Source organism: Vanellus vanellus (assembly GCF_965231255.1).
Source record: "Vanellus vanellus genome assembly, contig: HAP1_SCAFFOLD_66, whole genome shotgun sequence".
NCBI classification, from domain to species: domain Eukaryota; kingdom Metazoa; phylum Chordata; class Aves; order Charadriiformes; family Charadriidae; genus Vanellus; species Vanellus vanellus.
In genome coordinates, this window is record NW_028128221.1 from 115,930 (window position 1) to 134,986 (window position 19,057).

The following is a 19,057-nucleotide window of genomic DNA, read 5'->3' on the forward strand; positions in this document are numbered from 1 at the left end:
AGCTACGGCTTACACTGGGCCCTAATCTCCAGCTGTGTGCCTTAATGCATACCCCCAAAGTCATCTGCAGGTCACATCACTGTTTCCTATCCTCCATGTGCCAGTCTTCTCCGTCCCATGGTGGCTCTGAGCACCCTCCTCTCTGACCAGGCACCGTTTCAGCCCTTGGGAGTCACTCTTTCCCTTCGTGCCCTGCTGTCTGCCTGCGGCCTCATTGGCAGGCGCCGGGCATGCAAGTCCTTGCCTTGCACCGGAGACTGAATTGGACTCAAGCACGCTCAGCTGTGAAAATCAGGAACTTTATTTCTACAACCGAGTCAACATCAGCCCTTCTGCGCTCAGAGGAGCGCGGGCAGGACAGAGCAGGCCTTGGCACTGAGGCTGCCTTTGGCTCAGCAGGCATTGCCCCGGAAGGAAATGGTTGTGGAACAGCGCAGCCTGCTCTGGAGCCTGTTTGTCATGCTGCTCGAGTCTTTTTCCCCCACAGGACCTGCAGCAGCTCCTGCAGCAGCTTAAAAAATTCCACCAGCTTCTGGCGTGGAAATGGACATGGTGCAAACCCGCCCGACTGTGTGGGTATTGGCCTTGGCCTCTGATAGGGGGTTGAAGTAAAGACTGGCTGTGGTGTTGTAGTAGCCGATGGTGCTGGGCGCAGTCCCATCTGGACCAGGATCCAGTCATAGAAGTGCTGGGTGGAGGTGTAGACTCCGGGCCGTTTGGCTCTGGCACAGCCTCTCCCCCAGCTGGTCACCCCAACAAGCCAGAAGTAGTCCGCGTTGTTGTCTTTGCACACCAGAGGACCACCGCTGTCACCCTGCAGGGGAGGAGAGAGGGTTGAGGTGGTGGTGGGTGGCCGCTGTCAGCGCTCTGGCCGGCTCCTTCTCTCTCCCAGCACCTGCCAGAGCTCTGCTCACTGCACACAACGGCGCTGCTCCGGCGCTGGAGCCTACAGAGCCTCATCTGGGAGAGGGTGGAGGGCCTGTAAGGTCGGGCGCTCTCTCATCTCTGCACAGTGCTCCCGGCTGTGTGGAAGGGGGATGCTTTGGGATCTGGACCTATGGGCTGCCGGGAGCACAGGATGGGCTTTCTGGGCAGCGTCCCCGGGCTCTGGGACAAGGCGGGCACTGGGCAAGGACCTGCAGCTGGGGAAGGGGAGGTGAGCACCAGCAGCAGTGGAGACCCAGCGGTGGCAGGGTGACTTGCCAGGCCAAGCACGTGCCGGGCGATGTTTGGGCATTGCGAGAGGGCTGCCGGTGCTGCCGGGGCTTGACTTGCAGCATGTCCTACCTGGCAGGTGTCGATGCCACCCTGCGGATAGCCAGCACACAGGTTGTGGCTGTGGATGGCCCCTCTGTACCACCCGCTGCTGTTGCAGAGGTTGACATCAATGAGCTGGACCTTGGCCTCCTGCAGGACATCCGTTGACCCTGCAGCTGTGAGCACAGAAAGCAATGAAGCCCCAGCAGCTCCCCCCCTGCCTGGGTGAACCCCTTCCCTAGGGCTTGGCTTTGTGTCCTGAAGGCACTGTGCCCGTGTTTCCCCTCTGTCTGGCTTTGGGCGGTGGGTCAGCCCATTCTCTCCGGAGGCATACGTCCCCGCAGCCTGACTCTGGCTTTCGCCTCCGCTCTCGGGAAGCCCAACCCCTCTCCCCAGTGTGCCGAGCTTGCACTCAGGACACCAGCACTTTTGGGGAACTCACATCTTGCAGTGGTGGCGCCCCAACCGCTGACGTAGCAGGTGTGCAGCTCTGACACTCTCAGTGAGGCGTCGGGCACACAGGCAAGCTGGGTGTAGGAGTTGCACTGGACCGGCTGGTCCAGCTCCAGCAGGGCGATGTCGTTCCTCTGCGTGATATTCCTGTAGTGCTCGTGAACCAGCAGCCGCTTAATATGGCGCACTTGGGCCTCGGGGCCCAGCCGAGTCAACTGGGTGGCCCCGATCACCACGCGCCACATGCTGATGTTCCTGGAAGGCAGATGGAGAGGGGGGTCAGAGGGAGCGGAGCCACGTGCTGCAGCAGCCCCGCCGTTCCCTGCCTTCTGCTTCCCAAGGCAGAGAGGAGAGCAGTGCCACGCAGGCTGCCACTGCCCTGGCATGCCTTAGGCACGAGCCATGTGGCGCTGGAGGCTGCTAGGAAGCAGTGGCCCGAGCCCAGCCTTCTCCTGAGCACTCTCTGGGCTGGGCTCGGCAGTGCCCAGGCACTGGGCGTACTGGCAGGAACGGGGATGGGAGTAGCAGGCGGTGCTGCGCGCAGGGCACCCGCGAGGGTGGTGGGGACAGCCCCCTTCCCTGGCCCTCCTTACCTGGCCTCGATGAAGCAGTGTGCCGCCGTCAGCACCCACTGTGGGCTGATGAGGGACCCTCCGCAGATGTGCCCCGTGCCTGCTTCCCAGGGGTCCTGGATGCTGACGATCCAGGGCCAGGCTCCTGGACGGGCATCGGTGCCACCCACCACGCGCGACATGCCGTACTGGTAAGCCATGGGCCGGAGCCCGCAGGTCCCTCTGTAACCAGAAACTCATGACTGTCCTGCTCCACGCGTGCTGCGCTTCAGGCTGAAGGTCAGCCCTCTTCCCTCCCCACAAGGCGCTGCACGGACAGCAGGGCCAGGGAACCCCCTGGGGCGGGCGTGCGTGCGCCCCTGTTTCTGCCTGAGCCCCGCAGAGGAGCTGTGCCAGCAGCCGGGGTGCTGGCCAGGATCTGAGGCTCCCAGGCGGGGTTGGGGAAGCTGTGGCCACGGGGGACAAGCGGGCTCCCTCCAGTGAACCCCATCAGGGTTGCCCAAGCTCCCCCCCAGAGCCTGGGGCCACTTACCCACAGCTGTCCCACGCGCCTTGCACAGGCCAGCACAGGGCCAGCAGGACGACGACGAGGAGCAGTTTCATTGCTGCCAGTGGCGGCACGTGGCACCTGCAAGAAGCGAACCGAGGGCCTGTCGCCACCAGTGCCGCAGCCGACGTAGTGCCCGCAGTGCTCACGCTGCCCACGGTGCTCTTGTTCCCGGGGCTGATGTCACAGAGTCGCTGGTTCCGGGCACCGGGCCCGGTGGCCTCTTGGCAGAAGGGGGGGCGCCATGGGGGGTTCCCGGCAGGAGGGGAGGCAGAAGCCGGCATGGGACACCCCCGACAGACCCCCGCTGAACGCTCTGCCTGCGGGACGAGGCTGTGCAGGCCCCGCGGCAGGCAGCAGCGCCTGGCTGCGAGCGCTGCCTGCTGACAGCTGGCAGCAAAAAACCCCGTGTGGCATCGCGGCCTCTTGGGGAAGTTCACTGCCACCCCGCTCTCTGCAGCCCTTTGCCACCAGGGCCTTCCCAAAACACATACACCAGAGAACAGAACAGAACTGCTACAGGCAGCACGCACCTTTTTGGGTGTTGAGGGGCCCATCTGGCTACAGCCGCAGCAGGCAAGCGGTGATGCGCAAGCCAAATAAGCCAGGCATACCCAAGCGGTGCCAACCTTCCCGCACAAAGCACGGTGAAAGGCAGGTGCAGCACAGTCCACACGGGCTATGTCAGCCACAGCAGCACCCTCCGGCAGGCTTTCTGTCCTTGCTGTCGCTGAGTTAGAGTGCTGCTCTGGGACAACACTGACAAGGGCAGTTGTGGCACCTGCTTTGCATGGCCAAAGACACGCAACGTTAAGCTCTAGACAGAGAAGGATGCTCCCGCTCTCAGCCCCACGGGCCATTCTCCATGGCTTGGGTAAACCCTTGTCATGGCTTAACCCCCACCACGCAGCCGCTCGCTTACCCCCTCTTCCCCCCGCAAGGGACAAGAGGGAGAAAAGGAGGGCAAAGGAAAAAAATCTCCTGGGTTGAGACAAAGACACTTGAATAGAACAATATCAGAGAAAGCAAAATAACACAAGAACAAGAAGAACACCAGGCACTCGCACTGCCCAGAAGCTGGCATCGTCCCGAGCAGTGATGGCGGGTTCCCACCCCCTGGCTAACCCCCATTTATATACTGGGCATGTCATCTATGGTGTGGAGTATTTCATTGGCCATTCCATCGCTCTGTCTGTTCTTCTATGGGAAGCTAAAAAAAAGTCCTTGAATTATGTAAACATCGCTTAACAACAACTAAACCCAATAGCTGTTATTGGCATTCCTGTCACAGCATCCCTAGAAAGAGAAATTGACCCTTGTCCAGCCTAAACCAGGACTCATGGGTCTGCCTTCTACAGCTGTATGGTGGAGCCTTGCGCCCGTGCTGGAGTGCGGGGCAGTCCTGGGAGAAAAGCAGGAGCCGGCCACGTGCGTTGCGTTTGCTGAGCAGGGCTGAGTCCCTGGAGCGCAGAGAGCAGTGGCTTGAAGAATGGCAGCGTCAAAGCTCATGCACGGTGTGGGAGCCTCCTGCTGCCACCCTGCCTTGTGTGGCCGGACGGAAGGCACACAGCTGAGTGCGCAACCTGGTCCCCGAGATGGCAGGGCAGGCTGGCTCTGAAAGTGGGAGAGCTGCTCTCGAGGCCCTCCTTGAGGAGTCTCATGGCTTCACAGGCGCCAGAACCGGGCCCCAAACTGGACTCACTCAAGGCTGCTTTGTTTTCTGAAATGTGACCTGAAGGTGGTGCCCCATATCTGCGTAGAGTAGACAGAAGGAAGCCTTAGAGAAGGCAGCTTGTCTTCCGTGGGTACTCTGCTATTCCAGCACCACGTTTGGCAGGTGGTCGAGGAGGAACGATGAGAGTGGCCACACTGCACAGATAACTGGAGGAACGGTTGGGGTCAGTGTGGGCAGAGGAATCTAGCAGGGACAGCAGTGCCCAGGAAGCCGCATCAGTAACGCCATGGCGGTCCCAGGCGACCGAGCTACCAGCACCTGAAACACCAAATCTCTTCACCGATGGAACAAACCTGGGAGGAGAGGGAGGAAGTGACCTGGGGTGGGTCCCTTGTTTGGGAGGAGAGACAAGGGAGGAGAAAGGGAGGAGTCAAGGAAGATGAGGGGGATGTTCAAGCAGGGAAAATGGAGACAAGGGGGGATCAATCCCCTGAAATCCGGCTCTTCCTTCTGGGACTGAGAGCCCTGTTGGCTTCTCACTCTTTGCTGTGGTCAGCAATTTCTCTTGTCACGCTCAGGAGTTTCACACCGTCTGTTCAATTAGCTACGGCTTACGCTGGGCCCTAATCTCCAGCTGTGTGCCTTAATGCATAGCCCCAAAGTTGTCTGCAGGTCACATCACTGTTTCCTATCCTCCATGTGCCAGTCTTCTGCGTCCCATGGTGGCTCTGAGCACCCTCCTCTCTGACCAGGCACCGTTTCAGCCCCTGGGAGTCACTCTCCCTTCGTGCCCTGCTGTCTGCCTGCGGCCTCATTGGCAGGCGCCGGGCATGCAAGTCCTTGCCTTGCACCGGAGACTGAATTGGACTCAAGCACGCTCAGCTGTGAAAATCAGGAACTTTATTTCTACAACCGAGTCAACATCAGCCCTTCTGCGCTCAGAGGAGCGCGGGCAGGACAGAGCAGGCCTTGGCACTGAGGATGCCTTTGGCTCAGCAGGCATTGCCCCGGAAGGAAATGGTCGTGGAACAGGGCGGCCTGCTCTGGAGCCTCTTCGTCACGCTGCTCAAGCCTTTTTCCCCCACAGGACCTGCAGCAACTCCTGCAGCCGACTAAAGAATTCCACCAGCTTCTGGAGTGGAAATGGGCAGGAGCTAATCGTGCCCGGTGGTGTTGGTGTTGGCCTTGGCCTCTGATAGGGGGTTGAGGCGGTGAGAAAATGACTCCAAGCCCGTGCTGTTGGAGTACCCCTTACTGCTGGGTGCAGTCCCATCTGGACCAGGATCCAGTCGTAGAAGTGCTGGGTGGAGGTGTAGACTCCGGGCCGTTTGGCTCTGGCACAGCCTCTCCCCCAGCTGGTCACCCCAACAAGCCAGAAGTAGTCCGCGTTGTTGTCTTTGCACACCAGGGGACCACCACTGTCACCCTGCAGGGGAGGAGAGAGGGTTGAGGTGGTGGTGGGTGGCCGCTGTCAGCGCTCTGGCCGGCTCCTTCTCTCTCCCAGCACCTGCCAGAGCTCTGCTCACTGCACACAACGGCGCTGCTCCGGCGCTGGAGCCTACAGAGCCTCGTGTGGGAGGGGGTGGAGGGCCTGTAAGGTCGGGCGCTCTCTCATCTCTGCACAGTGCTCCCGGCTGTGTGGAAGGGGGATGCTTTGGGATCTGGACCTATGGGCTGCCGGGAGCACAGGATGGGCTTTCTGGGCAGCGTCCCCGGGCTCTGGGACAAGGCGGGGACTGGGCAAGGACCTGCAGCTGGGGAAGGGGAGGTGAGCACCAGCAGCAGTGGAGACCCAGCGGTGGCAGGGTGACTTGCCAGGCCAAGCACGTGCCGGGCGATGTTTGGGCGTTGCGAGAGGGCTGCCGGTGCTGCCGGGGCTTGACTTGCAGCATGTCCTACCTGGCAGGTGTCGATGCCACCCTGCGGATAGCCAGCACACAGGTTGTGGCTGTGGATGGCCCCTCTGTACCACCCGCTGCTGTTGCAGAGGTTGACATCAATGAGCTGGACCTTGGCCTCCTGCAGGACATCCGTTGACCCTGCAGCTGTGAGCACAGAAAGCAATGAAGCCCCAGCAGCTCCCCCCCTGCCTGGGTGAACCCCTTCCCTAGGGCTTGGCTTTGCGTCCTGAAGGCACTGTGCCCGTGTTTCCCCTCTGTCTGGCTTTGGGCGGTGGGTCAGCCCATTCTCCCTGGAGGCATATGTCCCCGCAGCCTCACTCCGGCTTTCGCCTCTGCTCTCGGGAAGCCCAACCCCTCTCCCCAGTGTGCCGAGCTTGCACTCAGGACACCAGCACTTTGGGGGAACTCACATCTTGCAGTGGTGGCGCCCCAACCGCTGACGTAGCAGGTGTGCAGCTCTGACACTCTAAGTGAGGCGTCGGGCACACAGGCAAGCTGGGTGTAGTAGTTGCACTGGACCGGCTGGTCCAGCTCCAGCAGGGCGATGTCGTTCCTCTGCGTGATATTCCTGTAGTGCTCGTGAACCAGCAGCCGCTTAATATGGCGCACTTGGGCCTCGGGGCCCAGCCGAGTCAACTGGGTGGCCCCGATCACCACGCGCCACATGCTGATGTGCCTGGAAGGCAGATGGAGAGGGGGGTCAGAGGGAGCGGAGCCACGCGCTGCAGCAGCCCCGCCGTTCCCTGCCTTCTGCTTCCCAAGGCAGAGAGGAGAGCAGTGCCACGCAGGCTGCCACCGCCCTGGCATGCCTTAGGCACGAGCCATGTGGCGCTGGAGGCTGCTAGGAAGCAGTGGCCCGAGCCCAGCCTTCTCCTGAGCAGTCTCTGGGCTGGGCTCGGCAGTGCCCAGGCACTGGGCGTACTGGCAGGAACGGGGATGGGAGTAGCAGGCGGTGCTGCACGCAGGGCACCCGCGAGGGTGGTGGGGACAGCCCCCTTCCCTGGCCCTCCTTACCTGGCCTCGATGAAGCAGTGTGCCGCCGTGAGGACCCACTGTGGGCTGATGAGGGACCCTCCGCAGATGTGCCCCGTGCCTGCTTCCCAGGGGTCCTGGATGCTGACGATCCAGGGCCAGGCTCCTGGACGGGCATTGGTGCCACCCACCACGCGCGACATGCCGTACTGGTAAGCCATGGGCCGGAGCCCGCAGGTCCCTCTGTAACCAGAAACTCATGACTGTCCTGCTCCACGGCGTGCTGCGCTTCAGGCTGAAGGTCAGCCCTCTTCCCTCCCCACAAGGCGCTGCACGGACAGCAGGGCCAGGGAACCCCCTGGGGCGGGCGTGCGTGCGCCCCTGTTTCTGCCTGAGCCCCGCAGAGGAGCTGTGCCAGCAGCCGGGGTGCTGGCCAGGATCTGAGGCTCCCAGGCGGGGTTGGGGAAGCTGTGGCCACGGGGGACAAGCGGGCTCCCTCCAGTGAACCCCATCAGGGTTGCCCAAGCTCCCCCCCAGAGCCTGGGGCCACTTACCCACAGCTGTCCCACGCGCCTTGCACAGGCCAGCACAGGGCCAGCAGGACGACGACGAGGAGCAGTTTCATTGCTGCCAGTGGCGGCACGTGGCACCTGCAAGAAGCGAACCGAGGGCCTGTCGCCACCAGTGCCGCAGCCGACGTAGTGCCCGCAGTGCTCACGCTGCCCACAGTGCTCTTGTTCCCGGGGCTGATGTCACAGAGTCGCTGGTTCCGGGCACCGGGCCCGGTGGCCTCTTGGCAGAAGGGGGGGCGCCATGGGGGGTTCCCGGCAGGAGGGGAGGCAGAAGCCGGCATGGGACACCCCCGACAGACCCCCGCTGAACGCTCTGCCTGCGGGACGAGGCTGTGCAGGCCCCGCGGCAGGCACCAGCGCCTGGCTGCGTGCGCTGCCTGCTGACAGCTGGCAGCAAAAAACCCCGTGTGGCATCGCGGCCTCTTGGGGAAGTTCACTGCCACCCCGCTCTCTGCAGCCCTGTGCCACCAGGGCCTTCCCAAAACACATACACCAGAGAACAGAACAGAACTGCTACAGGCAGCACGCACCTTTTTGGGTGTTGAGGGGCCCATCTGGCTACAGCCGCAGCAGGCAAGCGGTGATGCGCAAGCCAAATAAGCCAGGCGTACCCAAGCGGTGCCAACCTTCCCGCACAAAGCACGGTGAAAGGCAGGTGCAGCACAGTCCACACGGGCTATGTCAGCCACAGCAGCACCCTCCGGCAGGCTTTCTGTCCTTGCTGTCGCTGAGTTAGAGTGCTGCTCTGGGACAACACTGACAAGGGCAGTTGTGGCACCTGCTTTGCATGGCCAAAGACACGCAACGTTAAGCTCTAGACAGAGAAGGATGCTCCCGCTCTCAGCCCCACGGGCCATTCTCCATGGCTTGGGTAAACCCTTGTCATGGCTTAACCCCCACCACGCAGCCGCTCGCTTACCCCCTCTTCCCCCCGCAAGGGACAAGAGGGAGAAAAGGAGGGCAAAGGAAAAAAATCTCCTGGGTTGAGACAAAGACACTTGAATAGAACAATATCAGAGAAAGCAAAATAACACAAGAACAAGAAGAACACCAGGCACTCGCACTGCCCAGAAGCTGGCATCGTCCCGAGCAGTGATGGCGGGTTCCCACCCCCTGGCTAACCCCCATTTATATACTGGGCATGTCATCTATGGTGTGGAGTATTTCATTGGCCATTCCATCGCTCTGTCTGTTCTTCTATGGGAAGCTAAAAAAAAGTCCTTGAATTATGTAAACATCGCTTAACAACAACTAAACCCAATAGCTGTTATTGGCATTCCTGTCACAGCATCCCTAGAAAGAGAAATTGACCCTTGTCCAGCCTAAACCAGGACTCATGGGTCTGCCTTCTACAGCTGTATGGTGGAGCCTTGCGCCCATGCTGGAGTGCGGGGCAGTCCTGGGAGAAAAGCAGGAGCCGGCCACGTGCGTTGCGTTTGCTGAGCAGGGCTGAGTCCCTGGAGCGCAGAGAGCAGTGGCTTGAAGAATGGCAGCCTCAAAGCTCATGCACGGTGTGGGAGCCTCCTGCTGCCACCCTGCCTTGTGTGGCCGGACGGAAGGCACACAGCTGAGTGCGCAACCTGGTCCCCGAGATGGCAGGGCAGGCTGGCTCTGAAAGTGGGAGAGCTGCTCTCGAGGCCCTCCTTGAGGAGTCTCATGGCTTCACAGGCGCCAGAACCGGGCCCCAAACTGGACTCACTCAAGGCTGCTTTGTTTTCTGAAATGTGACCTGAAGGTGGTGCCCCATATCTGCGTAGAGTAGACAGAAGGAAGCCTTAGAGAAGGCAGCTTGTCTTCCGTGGGTACTCTGCTATTCCAGCACCACGTTTGGCAGGTGGTCGAGGAGGAACGATGAGAGTGGCCACACTGCACAGATAACTGGAGGAACGGTTGGGGTCAGTGTGGGCAGAGGAATCTAGCAGGGACAGCAGTGCCCAGGAAGCCGCATCAGTAACGCCATGGCGGTCCCAGGCGACCGAGCTACCAGCACCTGAAACACCAAATCTCTTCACCGATGGAACAAACCTGGGAGGAGAGGGAGGAAGTGACCTGGGGTGGGTCCCTTGTTTGGGAGGAGAGACAAGGGAGGAGAAAGGGAGGAGTCAAGGAAGATGAGGGGGATGTTCAAGCAGGGAAAATGGAGACAAGGGGGGATCAATCCCCTGAAATCCGGCTCTTCCTTCTGGGACTGAGAGCCCTGTTGGCTTCTCACTCTTTGCTGTGGTCAGCAATTTCTCTTGTCACGCTCAGGAGTTTCACACCGTCTGTTCAATTAGCTACGGCTTACGCTGGGCCCTAATCTCCAGCTGTGTGCCTTAATGCATAGCCCCAAAGTTGTCTGCAGGTCACATCACTGTTTCCTATCCTCCATGTGCCAGTCTTCTGCGTCCCATGGTGGCTCTGAGCACCCTCCTCTCTGACCAGGCACCGTTTCAGCCCTTGGGAGTCACTCTCCCTTCGCGCCCTGCTGTCTGCCTGCGGCCTCATTGGCAGGCGCCGGGCATGCAAGTCCTTGCCTTGCACCGGAGACTGAATTGGACTCAAGCACGCTCAGCTGTGAAAATCAGGAACTTTATTTCTACAACCGAGTCAACATCAGCCCTTCTGCGCTCAGAGGAGCGCGGGCAGGACAGAGCAGGCCTTGGCACTGAGGCTGCCTTTGGCTCAGCAGGCATTGCCCCGGAAGGAAATGGTCGTGGAACGGGGCGGCCTGCTCTGGAGCCTCTTCGTCACGCTGCTCAAGCCTTTTTCCCCCACAGGACCTGCAGCAACTCCTGCAGCCGACTAAAGAATTCCACCAGCTTCTGGAGTGGAAATGGGCAGGAGCTAATCGTGCCCGGTGGTGTTGGTGTTGGCCTTGGCCTCTGATAGGGGGTTGAGGCGGTGAGAAAATGACTCCAAGCCCGTGCTGTTGGAGTACCCCTTACTGCTGGGTGCAGTCCCATCTGGACCAGGATCCAGTCGTAGAAGTGCTGGGTGGAGGTGTAGACTCCGGGCCGTTTGGCTCTGGCACAGCCTCTCCCCCAGCTGGTCACCCCAACAAGCCAGAAGTAGTCCGCGTTGTTGTCTTTGCACACCAGGGGACCACCACTGTCACCCTGCAGGGGAGGAGAGAGGGTTGAGGTGGTGTTGGGTGGCCGCTGTCAGCGCTCTGGCCGGCTCCTTCTCTCTCCCAGCACCTGCCAGAGCTCTGCTCACTGCACACAACGGCTCTGCTCCGGCGCTGGAGCCTACAGAGCCTCGTGTGGGAGGGGGTGGAGGGCCTGTAAGGTCGGGCGCTCTCTCATCTCTGCACAGTGCTCCCGGCTGTGTGGAAGGGGGATGCTTTGGGATCTGGACCTATGGGCTGCCGGGAGCACAGGATGGGCTTTCTGGGCAGCGTCCCCGGGCTCTGGGACAAGGCGGGGACTGGGCAAGGACCTGCAGCTGGGGAAGGGGAGGTGAGCACCAGCAGCAGTGGAGACCCAGCGGTGGCAGGGTGACTTGCCAGGCCAAGCACGTGCCGGGCGATGTTTGGGCGTTGCGAGAGGGCTGCCGGTGCTGCCGGGGCTTGACTTGCAGCACGTCCTACCTGGCAGGTGTCGATGCCACCCTGCGGATAGCCAGCACACAGGTTGTGGCTGTGGATGGCCCCTCTGTACCACCCGCTGCTGTTGCAGAGGTTGACATCAATGAGCTGGACCTTGGCCTCCTGCAGGACATCCGTTGACCCTGCAGCTGTGAGCACAGAAAGCAATGAAGCCCCAGCAGCTCCCCCCCTGCCTGGGTGAACCCCTTCCCTAGGGCTTGGCTTTGCGTCCTGAAGGCACTGTGCCCGTGTTTCCCCTCTGTCTGGCTTTGGGCGGTGGGTCAGCCCATTCTCCCTGGAGGCATATGTCCCCGCAGCCTCACTCCGGCTTTCGCCTCTGCTCTCGGGAAGCCCAACCCCTCTCCCCAGTGTGCCGAGCTTGCACTCAGGACACCAGCACTTTGGGGGAACTCACATCTTGCAGTGGTGGCGCCCCAACCGCTGACGTAGCAGGTGTGCAGCTCTGACACTCTAAGTGAGGCGTCGGGCACACAGGCAAGCTGGGTGTAGTAGTTGCACTGGACCGGCTGGTCCAGCTCCAGCAGGGCGATGTCGTTCCTCTGCGTGATATTCCTGTAGTGCTCGTGAACCAGCAGCCGCTTAATATGGCGCACTTGGGCCTCGGGGCCCAGCCGAGTCAACTGGGTGGCCCCGATCACCACGCGCCACATGCTGATGTGCCTGGAAGGCAGATGGAGAGGGGGGTCAGAGGGAGCGGAGCCACGCGCTGCAGCAGCCCCGCCGTTCCCTGCCTTCTGCTTCCCAAGGCAGAGAGGAGAGCAGTGCCACGCAGGCTGCCACCGCCCTGGCATGCCTTAGGCACGAGCCATGTGGCGCTGGAGGCTGCTAGGAAGCAGTGGCCCGAGCCCAGCCTTCTCCTGAGCAGTCTCTGGGCTGGGCTCGGCAGTGCCCAGGCACTGGGCGTACTGGCAGGAACGGGGATGGGAGTAGCAGGCGGTGCTGCACGCAGGGCACCCGCGAGGGTGGTGGGGACAGCCCCCTTCCCTGGCCCTCCTTACCTGGCCTCGATGAAGCAGTGTGCCGCCGTGAGGACCCACTGTGGGCTGATGAGGGACCCTCCGCAGATGTGCCCCGTGCCTGCTTCCCAGGGGTCCTGGATGCTGACGATCCAGGGCCAGGCTCCTGGACGGGCATTGGTGCCACCCACCACGCGCGACATGCCGTACTGGTAAGCCATGGGCCGGAGCCCGCAGGTCCCTCTGTAACCAGAAACTCATGACTGTCCTGCTCCACGGCGTGCTGCGCTTCAGGCTGAAGGTCAGCCCTCTTCCCTCCCCACAAGGCGCTGCACGGACAGCAGGGCCAGGGAACCCCCTGGGGCGGGCGGGCGTGCGCCCCTGTTTCTGCCTGAGCCCCGCAGAGGAGCTGTGCCAGCAGCCGGGGTGCTGGCCAGGATCTGAGGCTCCCAGGCGGGGTTGGGGAAGCTGTGGCCACGGGGGACAAGCGGGCTCCCTCCAGTGAACCCCATCAGGGTTGCCCAAGCTCCCCCCCAGAGCCTGGGGCCACTTACCCACAGCTGTCCCACGCGCCTTGCACAGGCCAGCACAGGGCCAGCAGGACGACGACGAGGAGCAGTTTCATTGCTGCCAGTGGCGGCACGTGGCACCTGCAAGAAGCGAACCGAGGGCCTGTCGCCACCAGTGCCGCAGCCGACGTAATGCCCGCAGTGCTCACGCTGCCCACGGTGCTCTTGTTCCCGGGGCTGATGTCACAGAGTCGCTGGTTCCGGGCACCGGGCCCGGTGGCCTCTTGGCAGAAGGGGGGGCGCCATGGGGGGTTCCCGGCAGGAGGGGAGGCAGAAGCCGGCATGGGACACCCCCGACAGACCCCCGCTGAACGCTCTGCCTGCGGGACGAGGCTGTGCAGGCCCCGCGGCAGGCAGCAGCGCCTGGCTGCGAGCGCTGCCTGCTGACAGCTGGCAGCAAAAAACCCCGTGTGGCATCGCGGCCTCTTGGGGAAGTTCACTGCCACCCCGCTCTCTGCAGCCCTGTGCCACCAGGGCCTTCCCAAAACACATACACCAGAGAACAGAACTGCTACAGGCAGCACGCACGGCTTTGGGTGTTGAGGGGCCCATCTGGCTACAGCCGCAGCAGGCAAGCGGTGATGTGCGTGTGGGACGAGTCCAGCACACCCACGTGCTGCACTCCGTACCTATGCGCACGCCTGGGCGCACACACAGAATCACAGAATCGTTTAGGTTGGAAGGGACCTTGAACACCATCAAGTTCCAACCCCCCCTGCCCTGGGCAGGGACACCTCCCACCAGCCCATGTTGCCCAGAGCCCCGTCCAACCTGGCCTTGATCACTTCCAGGGATGGGGCAGCCACAGCTTCTCTGGGCAACCTGCGCCGGGGTCCAACACCCTCACAGTCAAGAATTTCTTCCTAAGATCTATTCTAAACCTCCCCTCTTCCAGTTTGAAGCCCTTCCCCCTCATCCCGTCACTACACGCCCTTGTAAAAAGTCCCTCCCCAGCTCTCCTGTCGGCCCTTCAGGGACTGGGAAATGCCGGCACGTCAGTTTGTGTGCTGCACTCTGTGTGTGCACGCATCGTGTGTGCCCTGTGTGTGGGTGCACTCGGTGTCTGGGTGCACTCCGTGTCCCGGTACCCACACGGTGGGTGCACACTGTTTACGTGCAGTGTGGTGTAGATGAGCCTGTGAGCGTGCGCACTGCAGGTATGCGTTCACTGGGTCGAGCACGTGCCGTGTGTGCGGGCATTTTGTGCGTATGCTGGCAGGCTGTGTGTGCCCGCACTGCGTGTGTGTGTGCGTGCTGCATGTGCATGCCTTCCACGCTCTGTGCATGACGTGCACGAGCACTGTGTGCATTACGTGGGGTGTTCCATGTGTGGTGGGGGCGTGTGTGGGGTGTTAGTGTGTGTTGGTCTGTATCAGTGTGTGTGTTCCTATGCAGTCGGGGTGTGTGTCAGTGTGTGTTGCTGTTGTAATAAGTAATTTAGCAAAAGAATTTTGCTTCAGCTCAAATGAATGTGTGCCCTCTATGGCTTCAGCTAAGATGGGTCTGTGCTCGCTGTGTGTTTGGGAAAGGGATAGCGTTAGACAGGATATCAGACGAGAGCAACAGTTGGAAGTACAGAAACTTGCAGGGCAAAGGGTGGTGTCGTTAGCTAAGATAACCACAGGAGTGTAAGGAATGAAGAAGCCACAAGAAGGACATGGTGGTAAAGACTTCGAGCCTCCCTCCAATGACTGTCAGGAAGACCCCTGAGGCAGCACAGCGCCTGCGCCGCTGGAAGGGAGGGGGCATGTTCGGGGGTGGGCTGCATTCCAAGAACTCATTGATTATGTATTTGGGGGTGGGTTGTGTTCCAAGAACTCAAGAGGAATTGCCGATGGAACAGTTGAAGAGGCTCTGAAGGAATATTCAGCAGTTTTCTGGGACTGATCCAGAGACTGTTGCTGGCCAGGAATTATTAAAAAATAAATTTTGTCACCCATGCCTGGCCAGATATTAGGAAAAAAATGGAAAAGATGGAAGACTGACATGAGAGAGGAATCAATGAGCTGTTACGAGAAGCACAAAGAGTATATGTGAGGCGCGATGAGGAGAAGCAGAGGGCAAAAGCAAAACTAATGGTGGCGACTGTAAAAGAAATAATAAAGACTAAAGATAAAGGGCCCCAGAATCCGGGGCCAGGGATGAGAGCACACAAGATACAGGGAGCCCATCTGCTGCTGCTCAAAAAGCCCATGTGAATGAAATCAGGAGCCCCAGAGGGTGGAAAGTGCTACCATTGTGGGCAGGAAGAACATTTTAAAAGAGAGTGTCCCAGGCAAAAGAGAGATCAACGAGTGTTTAAAATCTGTCAACAGGAAGAATAAGGGTGTCAAGGGCTCTACCTGCTGGGGGAAGAAAGAATTAGTGAGCCCTTGATAAATTTAAAATCAGGCCCCCAGGAGGAAATTTACACCTTTTTAGTAGACTCAGGAGCTGAGAAGTCTTGTACTATGAAATTGCCTTTGAATGGGAAAATCCGGACACCGGGAAGAAGCAGCAACTCCGCTGGACCTCCCTGCCTCAAGGATTCACAAAATCCCCAAATCTATTTGAACAGATGCTAGAGAAAATTTTAGGGGAGTTCCAGGCAGAACCCAGAGTAAGAATCTTGCAATATGGAAATGACCTTTTGGTATCAGGAGAGAGGGAGCAAAAAGTCAGAAGGAGACATCGATACGTTTGCTGAATGGTTTTTTTTGGAGAACAAGTGTTAAGAGTCTCAACGACACAACTGCAGTTTGTACAAAAAGAAGTATTTAAGGCATCTAATTATCAATAGAAAAAGAAAAATCAATCCAGAACGAATTACAGCATTAAGTGTCCCAAGAACGAAATGAGAAATAAAGAATATTTTAAGGTTACTAGAGTACTGTAAATTATGGGCTAAAGGATACACTCAATCAATAAAATTTCTGTATGACAAACTTGTAAAAGACAGTCCAATACAGCGGACAGAAGACAAACAAGAGCAATTTAATAATTAAAGCAGAAGTTAATAGAAGCCCCGGTTTTAGCCCTCCCCTCCCTAGAAAAAAAAAAATCACATTTTTATAAACACGGAAGAAGGGATAGTGCATGGAGTCATAATGCAGGAACGGGGCGGAGAAAGGAAACCGGTGGCATACCTTTCCAAAATGAATGGACCCGGTAAGTTGGGGGTGGCCCACATGCATACAGGCAGTAGTGGCCACAGCAATATTAGTAGAAAAAAGCCAAAAATTAACCTCTAGAAGAACCCTAATCGTACATACCCCCCACACACTGTAAGAACTATATTATCTCAAAAGTCTGGCCGGTGGTTAACAGATTCCAGAACTTTGAAGTACGAAACCATTTTAATAGAAAAGAATGATTTGACCCTCGTAGTAGACAGAAACCTGAATCCTTCACAACTCCTGTAGGAACAGGCAAGTGGGGAGCTGCATCATGATTGATTAGATTTTATAAATTACCAAACCAGGGTAAGAGAAGACCTAAAAAACACACCAATGCCCTATGTAAAAAAAAAACAAAAACCAAAACCAAAACCAAAACCAAAAAGCTATCCAACAACTTTTTATAGACAGTTCCTCCTGATGTATAGATGAAAAGAGAGCAAGTAGTTATGTCATCATTTTGGGGGAAGAAAAAGCAGTAATTGAAGAAGGAGGATTACCAGCAAATTAGTCAGCCCAGAGTTGTGAACTATATGCTCTGAAGAGAGCTTTAGATTATCTCCAGAGAAAAGAAGGCATTATCTATACAGATTCAAAGTACGCATATGGAAATTATCCATGAGAAGGAAGTCTCGTGTTTTTGCTTTGACAGGAAAAAGCCCTGGAGAGCCTTCAGAAGGCGCATAAGAGTCAGTGCTGCTGCATGAGAGCAACAGACAGCAAAAGCCTCGAAAGTGCCTTCGGACTGGGGCAGCACCAAACCCCTTCGACCCCACTTTGCTTCAATTGTAATTGTTGCGTGTACCTACGGGTTAAGTGTAAGAATTGTAATAAGGTCGTTTTAGGTCCCCGTGGCAGACGGGAGCAGTACCTCTCCCAAGTCTTTGATCTTTAGTGTATCCGATGTGAGTATACAACCCCAATAGATAAGTGTAAGTGGATTAGACATTATTGTCGCAGAACCCACAGAGAATTACGTAATGTGGACCGACCCAACCAGAATGTTCACATATCCTTGAAATATCAACTCCAATATGAGTTCCGGGACTGAAGAAAGGACCCTATTGTGCCACAAGAATCAGAGATACCAAACTAAAGAGGATGGAGGGCAAGACCAGCTTGGCCTCTGGACTCGCTGCCAAGAAGAACTATTTCTCGGCTGTTGGAGGCACCCCAATAGGCACGAGAGGTAGGAGTATAAGCCATGCTGGACCTCCACTTCTAGTGGTATTATCACTAGTGGTATCTCTAGTATCTGGTGACGAATGCCGGAAGTGCTCTCAGACCTTCTCCTGGGGTAGGTTTTATACTATGACTGTGCACACGCATATCAATCACCAGTGTTATACCCGTGAGAGTTTAAAAGTGTGCAAATACGGCGGACAAGAATATTGGGTTGGACAGAATTTAGGAATAGGCGGAACAAGATTAGGAGTAGGGTGTCCTAAAAGGAAAAAAAGGCTCTGCTTCACTAAGGCAGGTCACTGGGATATTCCAGACGGAGGGGGAGTACAAGAGATGGTGAAGGAAGAACTAGTGAAGAGCGTGACAAAGGTCACAAAAGAGAGAGGAAAAAAATTAGAAGTACAAAACGAGAGCATATACCAGAAGCTGCAAAAACAGTTACAAAAAGAGTTAGGATTCCCCACTCTTGGGCAAAACTTGTTTTTAAATCTAGCAACAGACATAGCTAAAGAATTAAATGTGACTGACTGCTGAGTCTGTGGGGGAGCTTGAATGACTGAAGAGTGGCCGTGGAGAAGTGCAAGTTTGAGTCCGATTGAAATCCTGGAATGGAATTATACCCTCACCATGAGAAAAAAAAAAAAAAAAAAAGGAGGCCTGACAAGCGAGTGATAAGTTCCACAGTAATTGGAAAAGTCTGTTTGACCTGGGAGGGGGGGAACTTTTCAGATCGAATGGGGGAGACACCATGTAAAAAAATAAAGTCTTAAAAATAGATTCAAATTTCACCCGAACTTGGTTCCCTTGAAAACCAAAGTCATACCTAACGTTTCAAAATGAAACCAAAAATTGTACCCGGTGTCCTGGTTTGAGGTAAAACAGAACCAATTTGGTTCAGTAACTTTGTTTCTTAATTAATGAAAACATTCTGTCGGTCCCATCTGGGGTCCCCCAGGTCCCCAGTAGTGGATTTTGGCCTAAACCACGATACCTGGGTACCAAAAAGTAGTCTCTTTAAATGTAAGAAGGAGGGTATGAATCCATTCTCAGGAATGAAAAACAGCTCACAATATTAAGAAAATGTAGAAGATACAATGAAAGAGTTTTGGCAGGCACCGGATGCGTTGTTCTGGATATGTAAAAACTGGGCATTCCCAGAATTACCACCTCACTGAAGAAAGACCGGCACCTTGAGAATAATTCAACCAGGACACACAAACCAGCCACGTGGGCCCAAGACGGTAGCTGGGGATATAAACCCCCACCTATATGCTGAATCAAATTATAAGACTACAAGCAGTAGTTGAGCTGATCACTAACAAAACGGCTTCAGGACTAAAACTGTTAACCCACCAACAAACTCGGACAAGGGCGGCAGTCAACCAGAATCAGCTCGCACTAGACTATCTGCGAGCAGTAAAAGGAGAGGTGTGTAGAAAATTTAACATACCTGATTGTCGTTTAAAAATTGATGATAATGAAAAAGCAGTATGAGAAATCACTGCTGATATCCAAAAAATAACATGTGCTGGTGCAAAAAAGAAATTCAATGGTAAACGGCAGTTGGTGAAATGAATTACTGAAAATCGCTTGGTGGAAGAAATTAAGACTGATTCTGCTGTGTGCCTTTTGAAAGTTTCTTATTTCTGCCTTG

At 57.1% G+C, this 19,057-nt stretch overlaps 1 protein-coding gene across 1 annotated transcript; it reads right to left on the bottom strand.

Annotated features, from left to right (window-relative positions):
• Positions 1–457: 457 nt before the first annotated feature.
• Positions 458–17,547, bottom strand: LOC309684659 (transmembrane protease serine 9-like; the record flags this gene model as incomplete). Its single annotated transcript, XM_082500526.1, has 10 exons — positions 458–814; positions 1,288–1,433; positions 1,700–1,897; positions 5,753–5,930; positions 6,404–6,543; positions 6,801–7,020; positions 10,877–11,047; positions 11,521–11,660; positions 11,918–12,130; positions 17,529–17,547. 10 exons carry the CDS (start codon positions 17,545–17,547, stop codon positions 458–460), a joined length of 1,782 nt encoding a protein of 593 aa, XP_082356652.1.
• Between the last annotated feature and the right edge of the window lie 1,510 nt (positions 17,548–19,057).